This window comes from Miniopterus schreibersii (assembly GCF_964146895.1).
Source record: "Miniopterus schreibersii genome assembly, chromosome: 18".
Lineage (NCBI taxonomy): Eukaryota > Metazoa > Chordata > Mammalia > Chiroptera > Miniopteridae > Miniopterus > Miniopterus schreibersii.
This window is the reverse complement of record NC_138121.1, coordinates 18,840,599-18,866,119: the sequence shown is the minus strand read 5'-3', so window position 1 is coordinate 18,866,119 and position 25,521 is coordinate 18,840,599. Positions and strand designations below refer to the sequence as shown.

At 38.9% G+C, this 25,521-nt stretch overlaps 1 protein-coding gene across 2 annotated transcripts in view; it reads left to right on the top strand.

Moving 5' to 3' along the window:
* Positions 1 to 25,521, top strand: part of GLG1 (golgi glycoprotein 1) — a 76,677-nt gene that overhangs the window by 38,344 nt on the left and 12,812 nt on the right. For both annotated transcript variants that reach the window (XM_081118782.1, XM_081118781.1), the window contains exons 6-19: positions 378 to 449; positions 1,603 to 1,786; positions 4,483 to 4,697; positions 8,800 to 8,921; positions 10,376 to 10,477; positions 12,322 to 12,475; positions 14,153 to 14,290; positions 16,633 to 16,719; positions 18,385 to 18,447; positions 19,124 to 19,237; positions 20,494 to 20,582; positions 21,516 to 21,633; positions 22,410 to 22,502; positions 24,520 to 24,657. In XM_081118782.1, coding sequence (XP_080974908.1) covers positions 378 to 449; positions 1,603 to 1,786; positions 4,483 to 4,697; positions 8,800 to 8,921; positions 10,376 to 10,477; positions 12,322 to 12,475; positions 14,153 to 14,290; positions 16,633 to 16,719; positions 18,385 to 18,447; positions 19,124 to 19,237; positions 20,494 to 20,582; positions 21,516 to 21,633; positions 22,410 to 22,502; positions 24,520 to 24,657 — 1,689 coding nt within the window. The remainder of the gene's footprint in view (positions 1 to 377; positions 450 to 1,602; positions 1,787 to 4,482; positions 4,698 to 8,799; positions 8,922 to 10,375; positions 10,478 to 12,321; positions 12,476 to 14,152; positions 14,291 to 16,632; positions 16,720 to 18,384; positions 18,448 to 19,123; positions 19,238 to 20,493; positions 20,583 to 21,515; positions 21,634 to 22,409; positions 22,503 to 24,519; positions 24,658 to 25,521) is intronic.

The following is a 25,521-nucleotide window of genomic DNA, read 5'->3' as shown; positions in this document are numbered from 1 at the left end:
GAATTGAGCGTGACTTATGTACACTCCCACTCTGCCTGCTGTTTTGATTTAACAGCTTTAACCATCAAAGCCACTAATTTTGTAAGAGTTTTGTGTTATAAAAAGGGAGACTCACTGATACTTCTCTTGATTCCCTAATTAATGGTATATCTGGGACTGAATGACAATAGTTAGACATTGTGAGAAACAAATTTTTATCTTTACTAGAGGTACTATTTTCTTTCAAAGGCTACTAAATTTTATAAATGGCTGAGCCATTTGTTCAAAGCTACTCACATTATATTAATTTAACAGGAAGTTCTATATAGGATTATGGATAATGCCCAGCATAACCAGTTAGCTAATCATCATCATAATGGGTATGTTTCATCTTACAGACACAAGCTGGTGAAGGCAGAGTATATAAGTGCCTCTTCAACCATAAATTTGAAGAATCCATGAGTGAAAAGGTAAGTATTACTTTAAAGCAAACCAATATTTATCATTTCCTAAATGATTTCTCAGATCATCTCAAATAATATTTTTATAAATAGATACCAGACTAAATGACTGGTAAAACTTACCCTTTTCAGAGGCGAGATACTTGGCTTTTAGTAGGGAACCAAAGCATATTTTGCTTAAGCCAAGAAAATGAAGCTTTATTTGTGATAACTGGACATTGGGAAGCCAATTGGGTATCAGTTTGGGAAGTAAAATTGGAGAATTTTTTTTACAGATTTTTTATTGATTATTTTAGAGAGAGAGGAAAGGAGAGGGAGAGGGAAAGAGAGAGAAAAACATTGATGTGAGAGCAAAACATCGCTCAGCTGCCTCAACCCCTACCAAGGATCGAGCCCCCAACCTGGGCATGTGCCCTGACCAGGAATCAAACCGGCAACTTTTCGGTGCGCAGGACGATGCTCAACCAACTGAGCAACACTGGCCAGGGCAGGACTGGAGAATTTTATATCAGAATCACATTGAAGATTGTCCGGCATACTCAGGAAGTTTAGGCTAACCAAACCAGTGTGCTTCATATGTAATTAGCTATTTAATTTTTCACCAGATGTCTCATTAAGCATTCTAATTGCTGTTAGTCCTCTGTTCCTGGATGAATGCAAAAATCTTTTTATTGCATTTAAAAGTAATTATTTTTGCTTTTTTATCCTGTCATTTACTTTCCTAGGCAGCTGAAGAAATGTTTTTCATTTCAGTTCCTTTCCTATTGAGTAATTATATTTAAAAAGTATAGAATGGAACTTCCAGAGTACTGTGTTAGTTACCGCTTTGATTCTGGTGAAATTTACTTTAGGAATATTGTTAAATAGGAAAAGAGTACTTTGTCAGGTTCGTGTATTAGAATCCACCAAATATGTTTGTGTTTGAGACAACTACTATTGCAGCAACAATCAGCAATTCACTGTAAAATTCTAGGGCTTCCTTCCCATTTACCTCTCCCTCTTGCCACACTAGTTTAGCATGCTTGTGTTCAATTTTAACCAAACTTAAAGAGGCATTTTGGTAACTACTGCAGTTGTTGACATGTACTTGTCCATGAGAGATACATGTGAACAGCTGAACCACCTGAGCAGTCTTACAACTCTCCCCGCATTCTTTACTCAGTGTCGAGAAGCACTAACAACCCGCCAAAAGCTGATTGCCCAAGATTATAAGGTCAGTTATTCATTGGCCAAATCCTGTAAGAGTGACTTAAAAAAGTACCGGTGCAACGTGGAAAACCTTCCTCGGTCCCGAGAAGCCAGGCTCTCCTACCTTCTGATGTGTCTGGAGTCAGCTGTGCACAGAGGTGAGAGTTTATTTTTTTCCCTTTTTATTCCTTTTTGGATTCACATTCTAAAGCTTCGTGCACCGTTACCTTTCCCTGTATTTGCTCTTTTGAGTACAGCTGCCTTGTTACTTAGGAATCTTTCTTTGTGAGCATAACTCTAGGAACTGAAGGGTTGGTATCCCTACACCTTGTTGAAGGCTTTTCCTCTTATCTTAGTTCATCAGTCCCAAATTTTGTTTTTCTTTATATCCTGGCTTGCTTTTTTTTCTTTTTCTTTTTTTTTAAACACAGTAGAGTATATTTCTCAAATTCAAGTATTTTAATTTTTAAAAATACCTACAGAGTGGGACAAAAGTAGGTTTACAGTTGTTAGTATGAAAAATAATACCGTAATTAATAAACAAACCCTGGCCAGTGGCTCAGTTGGCTGGGGCATCATCCCATACACCGAAAGGTTGCCGTTTTGATTCCCAGTCAGGGAACACATCCAGGTTGTGGGTGTCATCCCTCATTGGGGCGGGTATGGGAGGCAACCATTCAGTGTTTCTCCCTCACATTGATATTTCTCCCTCTCTCTCCCCTCCCCCTTCTCTAAAATCAGTAAACATTTCCTCAGGTAAGAATTAAAAATAATAATAAAGTAAGTAATGCAAGAATAAATTCTGTTCCACATACTCACAACTGTAAACCTACTTTTGCTCCACTCTGTATTGTACTGCATTTTTAGGAGAGTCAGGGTAGTCTAATGATTTAGCACATGAGCTTTGGGTCAGAGATACATGACTTCAAGTTATGGCTCTATCACCAGACTAACTGGCTGGGTATCCATTGTTTCTAATTTTTAATCTCTCCAAACCTCATTTTCTTATCTATAAAAAATAATATTACCTATGTTGAGGAGTTCATATGAAGACTGAATGAGGCTGTTTGGCGTAGCACCTAGCATACAATAAGTGATAGGTAATGTTATTATTATAATAATGATGATGTTAAGAAATTAATCAGTAGAAGATGAAAGGATTACCCCCAGAAAGTCATACTCATGGGCTGTTTAGTCCAAAAGTCAACCCCTGACAAAGGAACCAAGAAGGATATATAGAAGGCCAGAGTTGTCTTTTTTAATATTGGCTATAGGCTGCAAAAATGAAATTTCTACCTCTTATTGAATAAATGGTGCTGGTCAGTTGGTTAGTGAATAAAAAGTTAAGTGGAAAAAAATCACTCATTAAAGAAAACTCAGAACTTTTTAGTGAATTTTTTTCATGTCTGAATGTTTGAAAGCAGTGGAATAGCAAGCAGAGACAATGCATGGTCTTCGACTGAATGCCAAACAGGACATTTTGGAGGCAACTGGGGAATATTGATTATGGTCTGGGTATTAGGTGAGATTCCCCAAAAATGGAAAGGTGGAGCTTACTGACTAGTAAAAGCATATTATAAAACAGTATGCATAATGTAATCTAATTTTGGTATTGAAAAATAGAGAGTTAATGTCCTTAAGCTGCAAATTGACAAGAAACACAAAAAAGATTCAATAAATGAGTGGCCAAAGGATATGAACAGACAGTTCAGAGAAGTTATACAGATTGCTGAATAAAGACCGATCATATTAAGTGTTGACAAGGTTGTGGGAAAACGAACTATCGTACATTGCTGATGGAAATTTAAAGTGGTACAACCACTTTAGAAAATAGTTTGCCAGTTTTTTTTTTAAAGTTAAGCATATATCTCCCATATGACCCAGCCATGTAACTCCTAGGTATTTGCCCAAGACATATGGAAGCATATGTCCATGTAAACTCTTGTAGATGAATACTAATAATAGCTCTATATGTAATAGCCCCAAACTGGAAATAACCCAAAAGTCCATCAGTAGTGAAGGGATAAACAAATTGTAGGATATCCACATCACGGAATAATAATACTTAGCAATAAAAAGTAATGAACTGTCAATACACGGATGAATCTCAGAATAGTTATGCTGGGTGAAAGAAGTCAGACAAAGAGTCACATACATGATTTTATTTATATAAACTTCCAAAAAATGCAAACTAGTAAACTAGTCTGTAGTCACAGAAAGCAGATCAATGGTGACTGGGGATGGGGTGGGTGGGGTGGAGAGGAAAGGAAGGGAAGCATAAGGAAATTTTGGGAGTTGATGGGTATGTTCAGCATCTTGACTGTGGTGATGGTTTCACCAATGTATATATATGTCAAACATCCAGTTGTATGCTTAAAAGTGTAGTTTATTTTATGTCCATTACACCTCAATAAAGCTGTGTTTTAAAACATTTCCTGAGTGTTCCCATTTGGCATTTACAGCTGAAGGAAGGTGGGAAGCCATAGTGAATATTTGAAGTGTAGTCTTTTCCATAACCTTTAACTGTATAAGCCAGTAGAGATTGTTCTTGGCTTTTGTTGTTATCCAAATAGTTATCTTATTGATAAGACTTTCTTTCATTGGTAAAACATCTTCATTATTAGTTTAGTAGTATAAAATCTGTGTAATGCAGAACCCTGACAAAATAAACCCCATCCTCTGGAGTCTTAAACTCATTTTATGCTGATAAAGCTTTTACTGAATTCTAAACTTTTCAGTCTGGATAATAAAATGACTAGTATATTATATTCTAGGCGAAAATGTGTGCTTTTCATATGGGACGATATTCAGTCCTAATGCTGACCATAATGTTATGACTTAAATCCTAACTTAGGGCGACAAGTGAGCAGTGAGTGCCAGGGGGAGATGTTAGATTACCGACGCATGCTGATGGAAGACTTTTCTTTGAGCCCTGAGATCATCCTGAGCTGTCGGGGCGAGATTGAACACCACTGTTCTGGATTACATCGAAAAGGGCGAACCCTGCATTGTCTGATGAAAGTAGTTCGAGGGGAGAAAGGGAACCTTGGAATGAACTGCCAGCAGGCGGTAAGGAAAATTTTTCTGCTGCCATTTTGAATTCCACATTGTGTCAGCTAAGAAGCCTCTTTCTTACACTGTCCCAACTTTCTCTGGATCATTTGTGACATCACAGTGAATATAGGTACTAAAAGCAGACATGGACTATTGTTTCTTCAGGCATTTTGCTGCATGCAGAGCAGAAGTTTGAGCTTATAATCAATAAAAAGAGCTATATACTTAAAGAGACAGATAAAATACATAGTTTGCTAGAATTTCTTTAAGGTAACTTGCTATATTGGATTTACTAAACTCAGAATCAAGGTAAACCAAGTTCTAGTACATCAGCAAAGGTCCTCCACCAAAAGAGAATTTGTCTGTCTCAGTAGGTTTGATTGAGTTGAGGCTGAAAGAGATCTGAAATGAATTGGAATTTTCTAAGTTTCTTTTTATTGCTGATGTGCAACAAGGTATGAATTCCGGGCCTTGAGGATCAAGAAAGCATGTTGTTTTCAAAAATCATACTATCTTTTCTTGTTAGACTAAGGCAACTGTATGTGGAAGGGCCTTTCTTTTCTACCTCCAAACTCTACAATCAGTTCTATAAAGATAGTTAGAAAAAATTAGCATACTTGGCTTGAGAAGATAAAGTTATTCTTGTTCAGGGTTATAAACAGTGAGTAACTACAAATCAAGTACATAATATAAAGTTAAGCCCTGGCCTGGTAGTTCAGTTGGTTAATGTGTCATCCCAATATGCCAAGGTTGTGGATTCGATCCCCAGTCAGGGCACATACAAGAATCAACCAATGAATGCATAAATAACTGGAACAACAAATCAGGGGTTCTCTCTCCCTTCCTCTCTCTAAAACTGATAAATAAAATTTTTAAAAATAACAATAAAAAATAAAGTTTATAAATACAATGTCTCTGTTTCTATTTCATTAATATAGAAAGTTGAGCCTCAACTTTCTAATTTAATGAGCTACCCAGCCATTTATATTTTAATAAATTTATCTATCTCTTCCTCAGGGAAACTTTAAAAACACACACAATTCATTAGTCTTTTATTTTGTTGTTGGCATTTTTATTAAAAATCTAATATTACTTGAATTTTATTTTTCTGTTAATCATGTAAAATCACAATTTACAGTCTGAAATGCAAAGTTTCCATAGAATTTTGATATGGAGTAAAATTTCACCGTAACTTCTATTACCCTGACCCAGAGTAAATTGTAATTTAATACATCCCATGGTGGGAGAATGGACAAATGTAGCTTCTTCTCCAAAATACCAAGCCCAGCTAGACAGAAAGCTTCTGGATGTAGTTCTTCAGGAGCAGTTCTTGCTGGTGGTTGTCCTAGGAACCTCTGTGACAGTGTATGTGCCTGGGCTCAGACCAAGAATTCAAACATCCTATATTAGCATTTTATCCTTAATGCAGCATGGAAAGGGGAAGGGGTGGTTAGGAATAAACCTATATTTTCTACTGAAGCTACACTTGTACTAAGGTGTACAGAAAAAAGAAAATAAGTAGGTTTGCCTTTATTTCGAAGCATCTAGCTAACCTCCAGGGCTTTTTGAAATTTAGCTTGTTAAAAGAGCTGACGACTCAACAGCTTGAAAGGTAAATAAGTCCTGCCCACCTCATCCTTTGTGCCCAGAATAAAAGTGCTTTCCAATCTAGAGCTCAAGCCTTAAATAGTGAATTATGTGGTTTTGCCCACGTTAAGTTTAGCCAAGTGGGAAACAAACACTTTATTTGGTTTTTTTGGATTTGTGGTTTTTCGGAATTGAAGGAAAGGGGGGGAAAATTTCTTAGTCTTCTACTACATTATCCATCCTCAGCCAAATGGAGGAATGTTTTGAAATAATTTATTTGAGTGGATTTCTTTCTTTTTCAAAGTTTCCTTCCCTGATACAGTAGACTTTCATACCTGTCTGTGGTTGACCATTAATTTTCCCTATTCTTTGCTTGGCTGTGCTTCGATTTAGCAAATAGTAAACTGTGAAGCATAAAAGCTAATGTTATCTTAATGAGAACATACGTTTCCAAATGCACCATAATCATGAACTTATTAAATTCTCTTCAGTTATGGTCGAATGAGTGTGGGCCCAGCCTCAGGCCAAAGATGAATGTCCAGTCTATTCTCTAGACTAATCATTTCCTGGAAGCATTTCCCCAGGTTTTTCCTAAGCAATCAGGTGCTTGAGTAGATGTATAATCATGTTGCAGTTTACATTCTTAGCGTTTATTTCCCACACTGTTGTCACTGGATTCCAGAGTGGCAATGATCCCTTGAGTCCTTAGCCTACTAGAGTCTGTAGGGCATTCATTGCCTCCTTTTAGTAGCCACAGTCTGGTGCATTCATCATGAATTCTCCAAGTTTGTCTGTCAGTCATCAATCATGGATATTTAACTAATAGTTTTTATAGAGACTTACAGACTCCCATGATGCCTATAGTTTCCCTCAGAAAAAGATATAAATATTTTGGCCTTTTTCAACAAATGTCATTACTAAAATCTATAATCCTTTGACAGTAATTTTCCTACTAGCCACAGCATTTTGTAGCTTCTCCAAATTGCCACCAAGATTTCCAGAATACTGGAAATTTTTCCTGTTTCTCTCATCTTGATTATTGACTTCTTTTAGAATAGACAGAATTGGGGTTTTCTTTCTTCATTTCCTTTTGATCTGTATTCTGATCAATATGTGATGGGGTCAGTATTTTCGTATGAGCCCCTGTGGGATTGTAGGTCAAATGTATGAGGATCAGAGAAGGCTCTTGAAGAGAAAGGCTAAACCTGTGACAAAAAAGGGCTCCAAGTCTTTAACTTGGAAAAAAGGAACCCAAACTAGGATTATAGTTTTCAGATTTGCTCTCTGTTATTTAAGATTCTCACCCCAAAACACCATCTGTTACCCATCTGTTGTAGTAATGATCTTTCATATCTGTCAAATGCTTGCAGTTTATACAGCCTCTGTATATTCCTTTTTTAAAATAAAAAAAAATCTTTATTGATTTCAGAGAGAGGAGAGGGAGAGAGAGAGATAGAAGCATCAATGATGAGAGAGTCATTGATGGGCTGCCTCCTGCACCCCCCCAACTGGGGATAGAGCCCACAACCCGAGCATGTGCCCTGACTGGGAATCGAGCCCCAATTGCCTGGATCCTAGGTCGATGCTCAACCCGCTGAGCCTCGCCCGGCTGGGCTGTATATTCTTATAATCCTCTGCAGTTAGAGAAACTGAAACTTAGAGGTTAATCAACTTGCCCATGTTCTCAAAGCTAATATCTGGCAGAGCCAGAGCTATTAATAGAACTCAGGTCTTCTGATCCTTAATTTAGAACTGTTTCCTCTGTGCCCCAGCTGCTTTCTCCTCAAAGACAGGAAAAAAGAATCCAAGGCACATCTCATACTTTCTCTTTATTTCATAATAAAGATTAGACCAAGCAGAAGTAGATGTTAAAGACTATATTCTCATTTTCAACTGCATAATGACAAATATTCTTCTTTGTACTTATAATGAACGAGGCCTGGTTTTCCTCTTGGTTATATAAAAGATTGTTGAGGGAAAATAGGAAATTATAAGTGTTATATTCTTATTTTTTGTAATTGATATTTCTTGCAAGCTAAATGAAATCTCACATCTATCTTTAATAAAGCAGAGTACACTTGTAATGCCAGTGTCTTTGCAGCAAAATTTAAATTTTAGATTCTTTTGACCAAATTAGGTCCCTAACTGGAAATCACTTCTATTTACTCTTCTCCACTCAATTCTTGCTTGGCTCTGAGTGTCAGATTTAGTAATCTGGTTAATATATAGGCAGTTATGAGGGAAAAGGCAGCCTTTATATTGTAAAGACCTTTTGTTTTGCAAATGTCCAGGGATGATTCAAACTGGTAGGCAAGTAATCCCCACAGGGGCTTGAACAGAAAAACTCTCGATCAAGGTAGAGAAACCAGTTGGAAAGTATTTCGCAAGAGCTCTTGAACTTGGCTAGTGACACTTGTAGTACCTTGTGATATACCACACTTAGTAACTGATTGTATGAAGAGATGACAGTGCTCTTCCCTGATGTGTAAGTGACTTTATTTCTTCCTTCCTATTTTTTTTTTAAATCCAGCTTCAAACACTGATTCAGGAGACTGACCCTGGTGCCGATTACCGCATTGATAGAGCTTTGAATGAAGCTTGTGAATCTGTAATACAGACTGCCTGCAAACACATAAGATCGGGAGACCCAATGTAGGTTATCTTGTTTGTGGTATTTATCCATATTGTATTTTACTTGGCAGTGTAGCACAGGGAACATTCAGCATCATAACTGAGATTTTGTTAAACAGCAAAACATACCAACTTTTGTTGAAACTAGTATGGGAATTGAGAGTTCACCTCTGCCTCATCTGTCATGTGGAGACACCTAGACCCAGCGTTGTGATGATATTTGTTGACAGTGACTGAGCATAGGTGGGCCTGTACATTAGGTCACAGAATAATTCCATTGTAATGGTCAAATAAAAAGGAGAGAAAGAAGCTCTCAGGAGAAAGTAACACATGCTTGACTCTACTTTTCATCCTGTTTTGTATATTGACTCATATATATTGGCTACTTGGTGATCATCAGAGAGTAATTAATTTTCATTGAAATATAGAACAGTGTGTTGATTGGAAGCGGGAATCATGGTCAAAAGGAACTCTGAAGTTTTATCCGAGATCTAGGAAAGCTGTAAAATTCTATAATGAAGTATTTGAATTGCATGCATTAGTTTTATTCCATGTGATATGCAAACAGCTCTTAAAACCAGGTTGCAAGTAAGAACAGGTTTCCCATTCTGCAAAAATCTTTATAGCCTACAGTTCACAGTACCAACAGTAAAATGAATGTAGTCCATGTTTATCATCATCCTGCTATTCATGCTGTGATCGGGGATTAAAAAAACGTATTCTTCCATACAGCTTTTTGTGTGGTTGGAGAAGATAGACAAACATACTTAAGACTAATTAAGCATATTTACCAATATAAAAATAACTGCATCAACTCTAAAGGGGGTGAGGGAGAGGGAGGAAGGAGGAAACTGCTACAGATTAAAATGGATTTAAGATACTACCAGTTAAATATAATATGTGGACCTGTTCCAGGTCCTGATTTGAATAAACATGTAAAAAGGCATGAAATAATTGGAAAATTTTGAAAACTGACAGGATTTTGAATGATATTATGGATTTTTTAAATTAATTTCTTTTGGTAGCTAATGATATTATGATCTCATATTATAGAGAAACGTGCTGAAGTACTTACAACAAAATGATATGGTATCTGGGGTTTGCTTCAAAATACTAGCAATGAGGGACAGCATTAAAACAACCTGGGCCATAGGTAGATAAAGCTGTGGGAAGGAAAGGTAGATGTTATATGATTCTCCACTTTTGTGAGTGTTGGAAAATGTTCATAGTAAAAAGTTAAAAACAAAGCAGCTGCACACGGATCTTGTGCAAACTTATTCCTAAGTGCTGAGTGGCTCTGAAGCTGATAGAAGGCTTAATTTAATCACTGTCAGGGTGAATAAGTACCTGATTGCCCTAGGAAAATAACAGAATGGCTTTTTCTACAGACCAAGGAAATACTGATTGGAAGTTCTGGATATGTTGTCAGAACTCTTCTATCTCTTGTTACAATTTCACCCCTGTTTTATGCCCAGGATCCTCTCATGCCTGATGGAACATTTATACACAGAGAAAATGGTAGAAGACTGTGAACACCGTCTGTTAGAGCTGCAGTATTTCATCTCCCGGGACTGGAAGTGAGTATTTTGAAAACAGAGTAAGTATAAGCCTCGGCCTGTTCTCCTGTGTAGTCAGTATCCCTTGCTTTTTTTTTTTTTTTTTTAATAATCAATAGGAATTTGTTTTTGTTAATTTCTGGAATAGCTGACAACTTTAATCCTCTGAAAAACCACTTTCTTACTTTCAGAACAATATCTAAAAGCAGAGGCAGCCCTGCAGGTCTGTCCCCAAGAATCCCCATTCACTGCTACTTTGGAAGGATCAAAAATTTCTGATACCACAAATATCTGTCTAGAAAGAACTTGGCACCTTTGGGGCAGAAGTGTCTTCAGATATATCTCTAAGTAGACAATAGTACATTTTTATTTTTATCGATTTGCACCGAGTTTGGGAATTTGCTTTTATTTCTTTAACTATTCAAAGTTATTGAATTTATTCTGTCTGAAGAAGCTCTTATCAATAAGTAACAACTTGATTCTCTTCTCATCCTGTTAGCCAGAAAATAGGGGAAGGAGATGAGGTAGCAGAAGGATCTATTACTGTCAGAATCACTGTAATTTATTGGCTGCAATTCCCTCCTCTTTCCAGGTCTTATTTTCCCTTCCCACCTCCAAAGCAGTCAGTAGGATCAGGCTGCTCGTCCTGCTTCCCAAGTTCAGCTCCTTCCTGATTCAGTTGTTTAAGCCATTGTACTTTGGTCATTAACTTTTTCTGGTGATTAATATGTTTTACCCACATACTTTACTATAAAGATTGCTTAAAGATTCTGTGTATTTCTGTTTCTGTTTCTGCTCTGGAAAAGACTACAGAAAGCTGGGGGGGAATTTTCCCGTGCTTAGGCCATCTAAACTAAAGTAACAGAGTTTACTGAGTTTACTACTTTAACAAAATCATGTTTTTCCCTCTTCTGTAATTCCTTCAGCCACGATCAAAAAATGCTTCATAGGCTTAAAAGCTACTCATTAAATATTATTAGCCTTTCTCCTTCCATTAAGTAGCCCTCCCCCAAAATTGACCTTATAATATGGACAGAATTAAGCATCCATTGGTCTAGTTCGGAGAAGTAGCACTGTCTCCAGAGTCAAAGTTAAATGTCAAGTTTTCGAAATTGATGAGCATATTCAGGTAAACTAAAATTATAATGGCCTTACTTTGCATGGGAAAAAGAAGAGGAACAGTTTCACTGGAAAGGAAGTCGAATGATTCTCTTTATCTTGCCATTTCCTGATCTTACTGAATCTAGTATATCAAGTAGGATTGAACTTCATTTATACTTAGAAAAAATCATTGAGTAAAAAGTTGTGAATTGCCTGCTGATAGCTACAACCCTTATTTTCTCATTTCAACCAGGGTATGTTAGTGCTGAGTCTGTTATTGAAATGTGTGCCTTACATAGCCAAGATAACCACTTTGAGGCAGAACTTCTATCTTCTGTACTAAGGTTAACAAACTTCTGCAGATTGACCACTGTGTGTTCATGAAGAACAAATTTTAGAACATGCTTTTGCTTACCTGTTGTCTCCATTACGCTGGAGGGGATTATTATAATAATTTTTTTTAATCCTCATTCGAGGATATGTTTTTATTAATTTTAGAGAGAGAGGAAGGGGAAGAGAGAAAGAAACATCAGTCGGTTGCCTCTCGTACACACCCTGACTGGGGATTGAACCCGCAACCTAGGTATTTTGCCCTGATGAGAATCGAGCCCAAAACCTTTTGGTGTCAGGGAAGACCCTCCAACCGAGCCACCTGGCCAGGCTGGAGGTGACTATTAATGAATATACAAGCACATTGTAAAAACCCTTAGCAGGTGTTGGAAGGAAGGGTATATAGTAAGAGTGGTTATCTTTTAACTTTATAGGCTGGACCCCGTCTTATACCGCAAGTGCCAGGGAGATGCTTCTCGTCTTTGCCACACCCACGGTTGGAATGAAACCAGCGAACTTATGCCTCCTGGAGCTGTGTTCTCTTGCTTGTATAGACATGCCTACCGTACCGAGGAACAGGGAAGGAGGGTACGCGTCACTATTGACTCATTTCTTCTCATCGTCATTTGTTTTTTTAATTAGTTTGCTGCATATTGTTCTGGTTTCTGCCATCCTAGGAAAACTTTGTTAGTGTATCTGGTGGGGAGGGGTTGCTGCACTACTAGAAAACGTTTTCATTCAGTGAGTGTACATAGAGTGTTCTACCAACTTCTTTCCACCTGATTTTACATTTTTAACAAAGTGAGTCAGAACATTTCCAGTTTTTTCTTTAAATTACCGAAATCTAAATCACAAATAGACATTTAAGTTCTGCTGCCCTAATGTTATTTAGCTTTAAAGATCCATTAGCTCTTAGCCAAGATACAAATGGTTTTTAGTCTTCTGCTCTTGGCATCAGAACACAAAATGCTTATATTAATAGGCCTCTCTCACAGCACACTGGTTGGAGCAGAAACCTCCATACCCCAGTCTCTTGGTATTTGTCTGCCCTAATTGCTATCTCTTATTGGGATATTTGTGTGTGTTTGGCTCTCGGGCAATGTTTACTGCCTTCTGGTGCCACACTGACATGCTGCTTGCTCTCCCAGATGGTCTTTTGAAGCCTTTGAGATACTCTATTGCATTTTAGTCCTGCATTTGTTACAGAAAATAGAGAAGGTATTATTTTACATACATGTTAACAAATACCCCTTCTGAGCTTAATTCAAAAGTCTGACTAAGTTTAGTATTCAGAATGAAGAGACCTAGATAGAAGGAAATGTTATACTTCAGTTACTGTAGTCTTAACTCAGTTTTTATACTGCTATGTAAGGAAATAAGGGAATTTGTTGTTTCCTTTTTCTTACGATGAACCTATCATTAATCACAGGAGCTAGCACCTTGGTAGTGACTATAGTAGGAGGTAGAAGAAAGGGTTGGAAGCTGTCTTTTTTAAAAATACATTTCTTTTAAAAATTGAGTTGAAATTCATATAACAAAATGAACCATTTTAAAGAGAAAAAATTTAGTGGTATTTAGTATATTGACAAAGTTGTGCAACCACCACATCTGTCTACTTCCAAAATATTTCCATGTCTCCAAAAAGAAACCCCATGCCCATTAAGCAGTTACTCTCCAACTCCCCCCCCCCCCACACACACACACCCCGAGTGCATGGGCCCTTTTAGGAAGAGAGACTATCTGTACCTGTCAATGACAGCTTTCTCACAAACCTTCCAAAAATACTAGTTTTCATCTGTTTCACCCTCTGCTAATTCTCTTCAACTCATCTAGAAGAGTCTGGTCCTGACCTGTGGTAACTTGCTTCTGATGTTGCCTGCTTGTTCTGAGTTTAGGTAAATTTGAACTCAGTTCTCCTGACACATGTGTATTCTTTCCTGAATTAGACCCAGCATTCTACTCTACATTCTTGGAGTAATAAGTTAATTATGCTAAATTAAAACTCTCTAATCTAATCTGAACAAATTCAGTTAACTTTTTATCAGGATACTCTGAAAAAAAGAAGTTTCATATAATATATTTGAATAGGCCAAATGTATAATCTCATTCCAAGAGAGGGATGTTTTTAGAAGCCTCCTAGAACATTTAATTCTTATTCTGGAAGATATTCAAGGTATAAAGTTATTTGGTAGTTTCCTGACATTATCAAGTGTCTTTTGGTTTTGGTTTTGGCACCTTTAGAGTGCTTTGCTTGTTCTTATGTAGCTCTCACGGGAGTGCCGAGCTGAAGTTCAAAGGATCCTACACCAGCGTGCCATGGACGTTAAGCTGGATCCTGCACTCCAGGATAAGTGCCTAATTGATCTGGGCAAATGGTGCAGTGAAAAAACAGAGACCGGACAGGTAGGTGACATAGTTACCTGTTTATCTTATTGTCATAATAATATTCATGATTAACATTTTATGTAGAGTACAAACCCCATAAAATCCATTTCTGTTTACTTCACAGACATGATTTGTGATATTATTTGATGGTCTCTCTATAAGAAATCCTCAGGAAAATTTTCTGTTTGGTCTCTATAATCAGGAATAATTGTACTTTTCCTAAGCAGTTAGTTTGTTTTTGTTTTGAAGTGAACGATTTTATTTATTTTTTATTATTATTTTTTAAATATGTCTTTATTGATTTCCGAGAGAGGAAGAGAGGGAGAAAGAGAGAAATGTCAGTGATGAAAGAGTCATTGATCAACTGCCTCCTGCATGCTCCCTCCTGGGGATTAAGCCCGCAACCCCGGCATGTGCCCTGACTGGGAATCAAACCGTGATCTCCTGGATCATAGGTCAATGCTCAACCACTGAGCCATGCCGGCATGTGCCCTGACTGGGAATCAAACCGTGATCTCCTGGCTCATAGGTCAATGCTCAACCACTGAGCCATGCCAGCCTGACCAGTTAGTTTGTTTTTATATTATTTTGTAATTGATTATTTTCCCTCTTTGTGTTGCCTCTTAAAAAGCCTAGAGTCAAAGAAAGGTATGGCCTGCCTCTAGCAAGTATATATAAGGTGTTTTATGTACTAACTTATTACTTGCTCCATTCCACTTTTCTTAACATAATTTCCATTTCTTTCCTCTTTCTTACTTATTTTTTATTTATTTTATCTTGCCTTTTTTTTCTTTTCTCACTTTTATAAGCCACATTAAGCCTTTTGGAGAGAAGGCAGAATATACATATGTACATATACATGTAATACTTGTATGCATGAATTAGTGTGGGTGCCCTTCAACAGTCCTACAGGAATGTAAGAATGGACTTTTTCTATCTAGTAATTGATGAAATTGAGGCTCAGAGATGTGAAGTGTGTTGACTTCCTTACCTAAAACTCAGGTCTAATCCTATCCAGGCATTTGTTCCATTATATTATAACCACCTTCCGTACAGATAAGTATAGAGAAGGAGCAGCCCCCAAGAATTACATGCATGTAATGAATGATATCAGAACAAGGCGTGAATACAGGTTTCCAGGTTCCCTTTTTACCACTCCAAAACACTCTCTGGGATTAAACTACTACAAAGTCACATGTGCAGGAATTGGACATTTTTAAGAAGCAATGGCTGCCTACACAGATCTGTTGAGCCTGGGAATACAATTTTTAGCAATCTACTTCCTGGCCCTCCTACAGCTCTGTCAAGTTTATTGTTAGAAAATGCCTATTGTTTTGCTTTCTGCTGCCTCTGTCTAATGAACCAAGGGATCTTGTCATACAGAATCCCAGGAAACAGTTCCTTTTATACTCCTTGTAAAGTAACATTGAGAAAGCTGCATTTTGTTGCAGCACATCCCTGTGAAGCTAAACTTCGGACAGGATTCCATGAATGGAATTTTTCCCTTAGCCATTTATTTTACTCCCAAAAGTATTACTCATTTTCCTTTGAGGGTTGTGTAATTCCTGTAGCCCTTCTCCTCCCTTCCCATTCTAATTTCAAAACAGAGAGGTTCTTGCAGAATAGTTAAGTTAGTAAGTTAAACTTGGTCCTTTAACAAAGTCCTTTGCTGAGAAATAGTTGTTGATGTGTTTTGGGGAAATGAGCTGATGTGCTTAAAAACCTCGAAATTTCTAAGAGAACTAGTAATTGATGCTACAAGGTAGCTCCAGCTTAGTGTCAAAACCCAGACAAGATAGCTTTTAGATACCGAAACCCTAGTATGCTCACTTGTTTTGCAGTTTTCCTCAGAGGGTCATTTTATGTGGGCTTAGGTTAGAATCCCAGATTTGATTTGCAGGAACTTTCAGCTCTATGTTGTGTTTAAGAACCTGAGTCCCAGTGTACTTTGCCCATAAAAGAGTTTTAAATATTTCATGTCTTTCACTGAATTTGTTGTCCAATGATCATTATCAAAACACAGGAAAAAAAGGAATGGCAGGGTGTTGATGGAATGGAATAAAGGCCTGGTAAGATTTTTAGACTCCGAGGACACCTGAACATCGATTCTCATCAGACTTCTCAATTTGGCTTTCTAGAGGATTTACATGGCTTAACCCTGCTAACCACCCTATTACATCAAGTAATTATCTTTCTAACCATCCCAGTTTGGGAAATAAATAAAACTTGTGTTCAGTGAAGTAGTTTTAAAAAGAGAAGAAAAGGAGAACCACTGAAAAGGAAGTAGACGCTGATATCTCAGCTTCCCTGGGTCATTTGTGTAATTGACAAACCCCAAGGGATTGCCTTTTTGTTTGCAGGAGCTTGAGTGCCTTCAGGATCATCTTGATGACTTGGCTGTAGAGTGCAGAGATATAGTCGGCAACCTCACCGAGTTAGAATCTGAGGTAAGCAGTTTGCAGTTCACAGGAGAGTGCCCTGTCAGCAGCCTTTCCTTTATTCTTGGTCCTGTTTCTAGATGCTCTGGAAAACAAAAGAAACCATCAGATTCTGTTTGCTTTATAAAGAATATTGTGATGCTTTCTAAACCCTTTTATCATTTTTCCAGAAAAACACTTTTATCATTTTGCCCTTTGGTTTACTTCATAAATTAGATTTATCACAGTGATTAAACCAATCTTTTTTTTCCCCCTTTAAGAAAAGATAGCAGCTATACTTTAAATCTCTTAACCACATTCAAGAAGAGTCTAAGCATTTCTGTTATCTTCAGCTTTTTCAATTAGGTCATTTGGTAATATTTGCGTGTTTAATAAAATAAAAGCCTGGGACTTAGTTAAACATGGAAGATTGAATACACGTGTTTATCCCTGTTCCATCCTGAAACCCACTAAAATATAAAAAGTAAAATTAAAAACTTCATAAGCATAGGCATATTATTTAAAATACAGAGATTATTATTGGGGAGGGGGCAGCTAAAAATGTTTATATTGTCTTGTGGGGCAGAAATCAGGGAAACAGGAAATTGTTTTTTGTTTGTTTTTTAATCATAAACCTTTTAGAACTATTTGAATTGTCAAAATTAGCAATACATAAAATTACACTCTCCATTAGTTTTTTTTGCTTTTTTTTTTTTTTTTTTTTACTTTCCAGTTTTTAAAAGTTTATTGCCTTCTTTCATCTTCTGTCATCTCCTCTCCCATTCACATGGTCCATATGGGCTTATGAGGATAGTGATGTGGTTTAGGAGTTCATAAACTAAAGAAAGATGTCAGTTACCCCTGTTTTCATTTTGAACTGTTTAGCTTTTTGGTAAAACTTGAAAGGCTTTATATACTCCAGTATTATTATTATTAAATATTTTCTCCTCTCTTCTTTTTTTAAAAAAATCTTCACATAAGGACATGCTTATTGATTTTAGAGAGAAAAGAAGGGAGGGGGAAAGAGAGAGACATCAGTGTGAGAGAGAAACATCAATTAGTTGCCTTCCATACAAGCCCCAACTGGGAATTGAACCCCCAACCTAGGTAGGTGTCCTGACCGGGAAGCAAACCCACAACCTGGGTATGTGCCCTGACCAGCAATTGAACCAGTGACTTTTCAGGGCATGGGACGACCCTCAACCAACTGAGCCACACCAGCCAGGGCTTCTTTCTTGTGTTTTTTTTTTTTAAATGTACTTTTATCGATTTCAGAGAGAGGAAGGGGAGGGAAAGAGAAATAGAAACATCAATGATGAGAAAGAATCATTGATAGACTGCCTCCTGCATGCCCCCTACTGGGGATTGAGCCCACAACTCGGGCATGTGCCCTGACTAGGAATGGAACTGTGACCTCCTGGTTCATAGGTCAGTGCTCAACCACTGAGCCACACCCGCCAGGGCTCCTCTTAATTCTGCATCTCCTTCTAGAAAACTTGCCTTTCAAAGTATAATGGAGGTGCAGATAGCCCCATCTATGCTGATGGGGCTATCTAACTTAAAGACTAGAATAGACTACAGATGTGCATAACAGACTATTTGCCCATCAGATGCATAGAGTCAGAGAAAGAAACTGCTCCTCTTCCCACCCTTGGTTCTTTCTAAGGCAGAATTAATATATTTAATCTTCTACAGGATATTCAGATAGAAGCCTTGCTGATGAGAGCCTGCGAGCCCATAATTCAGAACTTTTGTCACGTAAGTGATGTGTGGAGAAACAAGGATTAGAAACAGAACTGAATTTACTAGGACTCTGGCCCCCAAGTGTGTTGGATCATCTCTGTCTTCAGCATGTTACTCCTTTGTGGCCAACTTTGAGAAGTTGAAGATGTAAACAAAAGCAAGAGGGGATGACACCATCCCGGGAAACCTATTTGATTATCCTTTGTAGGTTCCCAGATATGTGCTTAGCAGCAGTTGTTGAGATGCCCTTTATAAGAAAAGAAGAACTGGAGAAGCCCCCATGAGCATGACTGAGTTGCTTCCAGTACATCCGCTCAGGATTCGTTCACAGTAACAGTGGCTTCCCCTTCCAGCTGTCTTCTTGTACCTGGATATTGAGCAAACTTTATTACTTTATTCACTTATTGAATTACCTAAATTGTGAGAGCAAAACACACTCAGGAACCATGAGGATCTGACAACCAGGAAGCAAAGGAGTAAAAGCACAGCGTAGTACATGTTCTTGTTGGAGCTTCATGCAGGGCAGCTTGCTGTGTAAATTTTATTCCCCAGATGTTTGTCCCTTGTAATTTCTGAGGCTTATTTTGACATAATTTAATACATACCTTGTTTGCATTTTTCATAGCCTGGGGTACAAGGTTTGTTTATTAGGTATTACAGATGTAGTATAAATGTGCACTGCCTTTTGCAGGATGTGGCAGATAACCAGATAGACTCTGGGGACCTGATGGAGTGTCTGATACAAAACAAGCACCAGAAGGACATGAATGAGAAGTGCGCCATTGGAGTCACCCACTTTCAGCTGGTCAGTAACACCTGGCAGAGCCTCCTTTTCTAGACTGCTGGGATGGTTACTGAATGCCTTCCTCTTTTAGAACATCAGAGCACCTCCTGTGAAAAATTGTTTTTTGTTCTCATTAAATGTGGTTTTTATTTGCTATGGCCAGACACTTTGTTAGGCTCCTCGAAGTTCAGTGATAAATACATAGTTCATACCCTTAGGGACCATGCAGTCCATTGGGAATAGAGACAAGTAAACAGGCATTTCCTGCTTTAGTCACATCGCTTGCTTTCCTAAGGGGTTGTGTGTGTGTGTTTTTTTTTGTGTGTGTGTGTGTGTGTGCGTGTGTGTGTGTGTGCTTAAATCATACCTTTATTGATTTCAGAGAGGAAAGGAAGGGGAGAGAGAGATATAGAAACATCAATGATGAGAGAGTCATTGATCAGCTACCTAGCCCGCAACCCGGGCATGTGCCCTGACCGGGAATCAAACCCCGACCTCCTAGATCCTAGGTCAATGCTCAACTGCTGAGCCACACCCAGCCAGGCCTAAGGTATTTTAGCCTTTCCTTTAACAGTATCAGTGAGATCTGCTGTTTTGGCTGAGTGTTCATTTCAGTGGCCCAAATATGTATCAATACACTGGATTCAGCCTTTTATTTCTTTTCTGAATCATAATGCTCAGGCCTGTCATAATGAGAAGGCTAAACCCACTCTTCGTTGTTACCATGTGTCTGAGGAGGTGCCTCTGGTAAAGCAAGCAGTTCCTCGCCTGAGGACAAAATCCAGGTGTCTGTAAAACTGCCCTCTTCCGAGCATTAGCTTTAAACAACCAGATTGAAGGCCTTCGGGAGTGTGCACCCGGGGCAGTGAAGGAGCACACAAGCCCTGCCCTTGTCGCCTATATTTTAGTAAGAAAAAGACACAAAACATGTTTACAAGTAATACAGCCTCAGGTGAGCCTCTGAAGAAAAGTAACACAGCGTAAGGGGTGGAGGGCGAAAGAGACGGGACTTCAGAAGGAGGTACTTAAATAGAAATGCCAAGGAAGTGGCAGAGAAAACCGTGGGAAAATCTGGGAGAAGGGTTCTTTTGGCCAAGGGAACAGCATTTGTGTGACTGGAATGGCAGGGAACTGGTGTGGTCATAGCAGAGGGAGGAATGGGGAGGTTGGCAGTTCATGAAGCCTGTGGGAGACTGGGGCAAGTCATTCAGAGCCCAGAAAGCTGACTTAGGACTTGCCACAGAGCTGCTGATTTTCTTTCTCATCGTTGTTTTTAGGTGCAGATGAAGGATTTTAGGTTCTCTTACAAGTTTAAAATGGCCTGCAAAGAGGACGTGCTGAAACTTTGCCCCAACATAAAGAAGAAGTATGTACCTTTTAATTGATTCATTCTGCTTCTCTAAAACCCCTCTTAGCTACTGAATGAATACCCAAGGTGTCAGGCGGCCTCCTGCTGTCTGGTAGCCCAGGAGGAGGTCTCCTTGCGCACTCCTTTGGAAGTGTGGCCAAATACCACATTATCTGGACATCATCTTTATAGCTGCTGAGAACCATGACCGGTGGTGGTAGTTCTGATGTGGAAAGCCTATAGGCTAAAGAAGCATTTTCAGTTTTTCCAGTTCAGGCTATGCAACTGGTAGAGCTGATAAGATTGTGTACTTAGAGGAACAAGTTACAATGTGACTACAGGATGTTAGCTGACTTCCTCCTGACGTAACTCCATTATGTCATCTCTTCGGGGAAGGAGCAGAGGCTTTTACTGGGTTAGAGATCTAGTGAAGAAACAAAAACTTCATCTTAGTGAGGAGTGTAAGGAGTTTGTACAGCATGGCTACCCAAATCCTTCTGTGTTAACTCTTTGCAAAGGCATGTTTCTAGAACGTATTTCCTCGCGTATAAACCAAGTTCCTATTTTGCTCAGGGTTCAATACTTTTCAGGAATGGGTTTCACAGTACATCAAAGTCACAGTCCAGAGTTAAGAGCAGCATTCCTCTCTGGTCACACGTTTTTAACAAAACAAGTGTGGAACTGTCCTTGCACACACGTTCCCTCTCTGGCCTCCCTGCCAGTCAGGAATATAGTCAGCATTTGTGCTGTGGCCCAACTTTTATGACCTATACAGTCAAATTGCTGCTTGTAGAGCTCTAAAAACAGCGAGACTTACAGGAAAGGCATTCAAAAACATGGTAAAGGGGGTCATGAGTTCTGGGAGGTGCTGTTGCTCCTGGCCCAGCCCAGCTCTCAGACGTCTGTCCTTCTGGCTCCAGCCAGTCTCAGGCCTTCTCTTTTCCTTGGCAGGGTGGACGTGGTGATCTGCCTGAGCACCACCGTGCGCAATGACACTCTGCAGGAAGCCAAAGAACACAGGGTGTCCCTGAAGTGCCGCAAGCAGCTGCGGGTGGAGGAGCTAGAGATGGTAATGCCTCAAACCACTGCCTCAACTCCCAGAAACCCCAGGGGCAGGGGATAAAAAGTTGGGTGAGGAGTGAGGGCTTAATGGAAAGATTTTAGCCACTATTGTGATAGTTAAGACTTGGAGCCACGTGGTAAAATTTTACAGTATGACAGCTTCTTATTTTACTCTTTTTTTTTTGAACGATAAAATGTTTTTTACAGCACATAACTGGAAGACCAAAGTAAGATGGGCTGTAAGCATGTGATACAGTCATTGTATCAGTAATGTCCTCAAGGATCAGCTGTCTCCCTTTTACTCTGCTGTCCTCCCACCAGCTTCATCATAAGGCTAGTTTCCCTCATAATAGTTGCCTGCAACACCTGGGCCATCTGCTCCAAAATTCATCTCCAGCAGGAAAATAAAAACAAGGGAAACTTCCCCAGCATGAAAAGAAGATCCTTCCCTTCAATTTGATTTGTCAGTTTGAGGTCTGTACCACTCCCTGACCAACAGCAGCCTCCAGGGGAGTGCTGTGCACTGATGAGCTAGCTGATCAACAAGGTGAAGTGGAAGTCAGCCACAGTGTGCGCTATAAGAGGAAAATTCTATTGCTCAAAAGAAGTCCAAGGCCATGTAGCTAGATAGTGGCAGAACTGAAACTAAATCCCTTTTCTCCTGCTACTTTGCTATGTAGAAGTTGTGCTTACCAGATACAGTCAACAAATAAGCATGTAGATCATTTGACATCTCCATCTTAGAGTAACCTCCCTTTACCATGCTGGTTCCCTTTCATACAGACAGAGGACATCCGTCTGGAACCAGATCTGTATGAAGCCTGCAAGAGTGACATCAAGAACTACTGTTCCACAGTGCAATACGGCAATGCCCAGGTAACTTTTTGTTATTTTTTTAACTGCAAAAGTAATGTGAAGGTGACATTTTAATAATTCTTTTCTGGTAGGATAGGCCTTATCGCATCCTATCCAGCCTAATCATCCCCCCACGAGCTGTGCCAGACTTTTTTCCCCAAAGTTTCCCTTTGTGTTCTATTTACTCTCTTTCCTTTTTCAGGTTACCTTGTCTGCCTAATAACCTCTTACTGATACTTCATATGCCTCCTCCTCTCAATAGCTTTCCCAGCACTCTGCACCTCCATAATTATCCCCTCATTATGTTCCCATTGCACAGTTCTTAACTAAAGGTCACACAAGTATCACCTGGGAAACTTTAAAAAAAAAAAATGTGTGTAACAGGGACCTACCCAGGATCATCAGGAATGAAGTACAAGCACATGATTTTTTTTAATGTTCTCCCAGTGACTCAGCTACCTCTTCTAGTTCAGGGCATTGTCTTAGAGCTTTCCGTTGAGATGATGTCTTCGTTATCTTCTTGTATCTAGTATTGTCGATGCAGAGTCTCAGGTCAATCTGATTCTCATTTCTGTATAGTTAATCTGTGAGTTTTCTCTTTATCTTTAATGATCTGTAATTTCACTGTGATGTGATTAGGTATTTTTTTTTTCTTTATTCTGGTTGGCTCTTTCAGTCTCAGAATTCATGCCTTTCTGCAGTTTTCATTCCCAAGATATGCAATTGATTCTTTTCATAATCTCTTGCTTGTTATTTACCATTTTCTTCTGTATTGTTCTGAGGATATTAAATAATATGTTTTAATAGCTCTGTTACCTTTTTCCTCAGTTATTTGATGATTCTTGGTTGTGCCTTGAGGATTTCACAGAAGTCTCGTGACTTTATGCTACAGCCCTAGCTACTGTAGCTTTTCATCTCCCCTTCTTTATCGTTTACAGGTGATAGAGGAAAGGGGAGGTTTCAGGATATACTTAATTCACTCCTATAAAATTGATCCTATACTACTTCATGCTTTTTATTTTTATTATTTTTTAATATATTTTAATTGATTTCAGAGAGAGGAAGGGAGAGAGAGAATCATCAATGGTAAGTTGTCTTTGATTGGCTGCCTCCTGCACGCCCCCAACTGGGGATCGAGCCTGAAACCCAGACATGTGCCCTGACCGGGAATCAAACCGTGATCTCCTGGATCATAGGTTGATGTTCAGCTGCTGAGCCACGCCACCTGGACTACTTTATGCTTTTTTAAAAAACTTTATTGTTGATACGATTACATATGTCCCCATTTTCCCCTCCTTTGCCCACCTCCACTCAGCCACCCCCATCCCTAACCCCTCTCCCATTCCCTCTGACAGCTGCCAGTCCTCCATGGATCATGCCTCTAGTTCTATTTTGTTCATTAGTTTATTTTGTTCATTAGATTCCACATATAAGTGAAATTGTACGGCAGTATTTGTCTCTCTGATTGACTTATTTCACTTAGCATAATATACTTTATGCTTTTATGTTAATCCACTCTTCTTTTTATTGTACTTATTTATTTATATAAGTTTGCCCTATGCGGTGTAAGGATTGGGTCTAATTCATACCTGGCAGGTAATGCTCTATTCTCATGTGGTAAGTGGTGAGCTGAACTAAATCTCCTGGCTTGTGCCTACTCCCTAGTCAGGGTTGTTGCTCCAGGGAAAGTCAGAGAGCCTCATCTGTGCTCCAGAAGGACTCTTGACAAGGAACAGCTCTAGAAGGCAAAAGAAACCAGGAATCCTGAGTGAGTTTCCTTCCCTTTAGAGTTCAGTGCAGCCTGCTATTCATCCATTATTTTTATATAGTTTGGTTTACTATTACCTCTGAAGTTATAAAGCTGTAAATATAGTTCTCCTTGATAAGGAAATTCTGATTCTAACTACTAAGAATTAGAAATGGAAGATACCTGGATAGAAAGATAGGGATGCACTAGGATCTGAATGCTTCTGTCAGGATATATGGATTATCAATCCCGGATACTCCCCTTAACTTGACTATAACTCTTACTCCTTAGATTATTGAATGTCTGAAAGAAAACAAGAAGCAACTAAGTACCCGTTGCCACCAGAAAGTTTTTAAGCTGCAGGAGACAGAGATGATGGACCCAGAACTAGATTATACGCTCATGAGAGTTTGCAAGCAGATGATAAAGGTAAGAAATCCAAAACCAAGTGCTAAGCACAGGGTGAGTAAAATAACAGCATAAACTTCTTTAAATGTCAGAGCAAATTCATATAATCTTTCCATTTTCACTTGTTTATACAGCTAAGACTTGGTTCTCAAAGTCTGGTCCCAGACCAGTAGCATCAGCATCACCTGGGGATCTACAAATTCCTGGGCCCCACCCCAGACCTACTGAATCAGAAACTCTGGGAGTGGAGGTTTCTGTTTTAACAAGCTCTCCAGGCAATTCTGATGCATACTCAAGTTTGAGAACCCGTGAGCTAAGATAACTGATTCCACTTTGACCTGAGCCACAAGTAACTAGAGGTCCAGTGAATATATGATTGGTTTGGGGGATGATTGGTGGTAGTATACTGAGAAAACCACCTTCAGGTGTCCTAATCATTAATCTACCACAATCAAAAGGCTTTTCCATTCTATAAGGTTTTTGCTTCATTTACTTCTCCAGTGAACATTCTCTACCTCAGAGCTGACTTGAAAACCTAGATGTCAGTTCCTGGATCTATCCATATATAGAGAGAGATTAAACTTAAGGTTCTGACCCCTTATTTCAGTTCCCCTTTAATATAAAGTGCTACTTTTCATCCTATCAGATAAATTCCAAAGAGAATTGTGAAAGTTAGAAGTCTCTTTAGCTGGGCCTCGTAGAATTGAGTGCTCTTTAAAAGTGGAAATATTGGTCTTTGATTTGCGGGAACTTCATAAGACTTTGATGACTTCCATAAAAATCAGTCAACAGTCCACATCCCCATATTCAGGTGTCAGTAGACTATAATTAGCCAGTAGAGATGGAATTTTTTTACTAGTCCAAAATGGAGCTCTGACTTCAAGG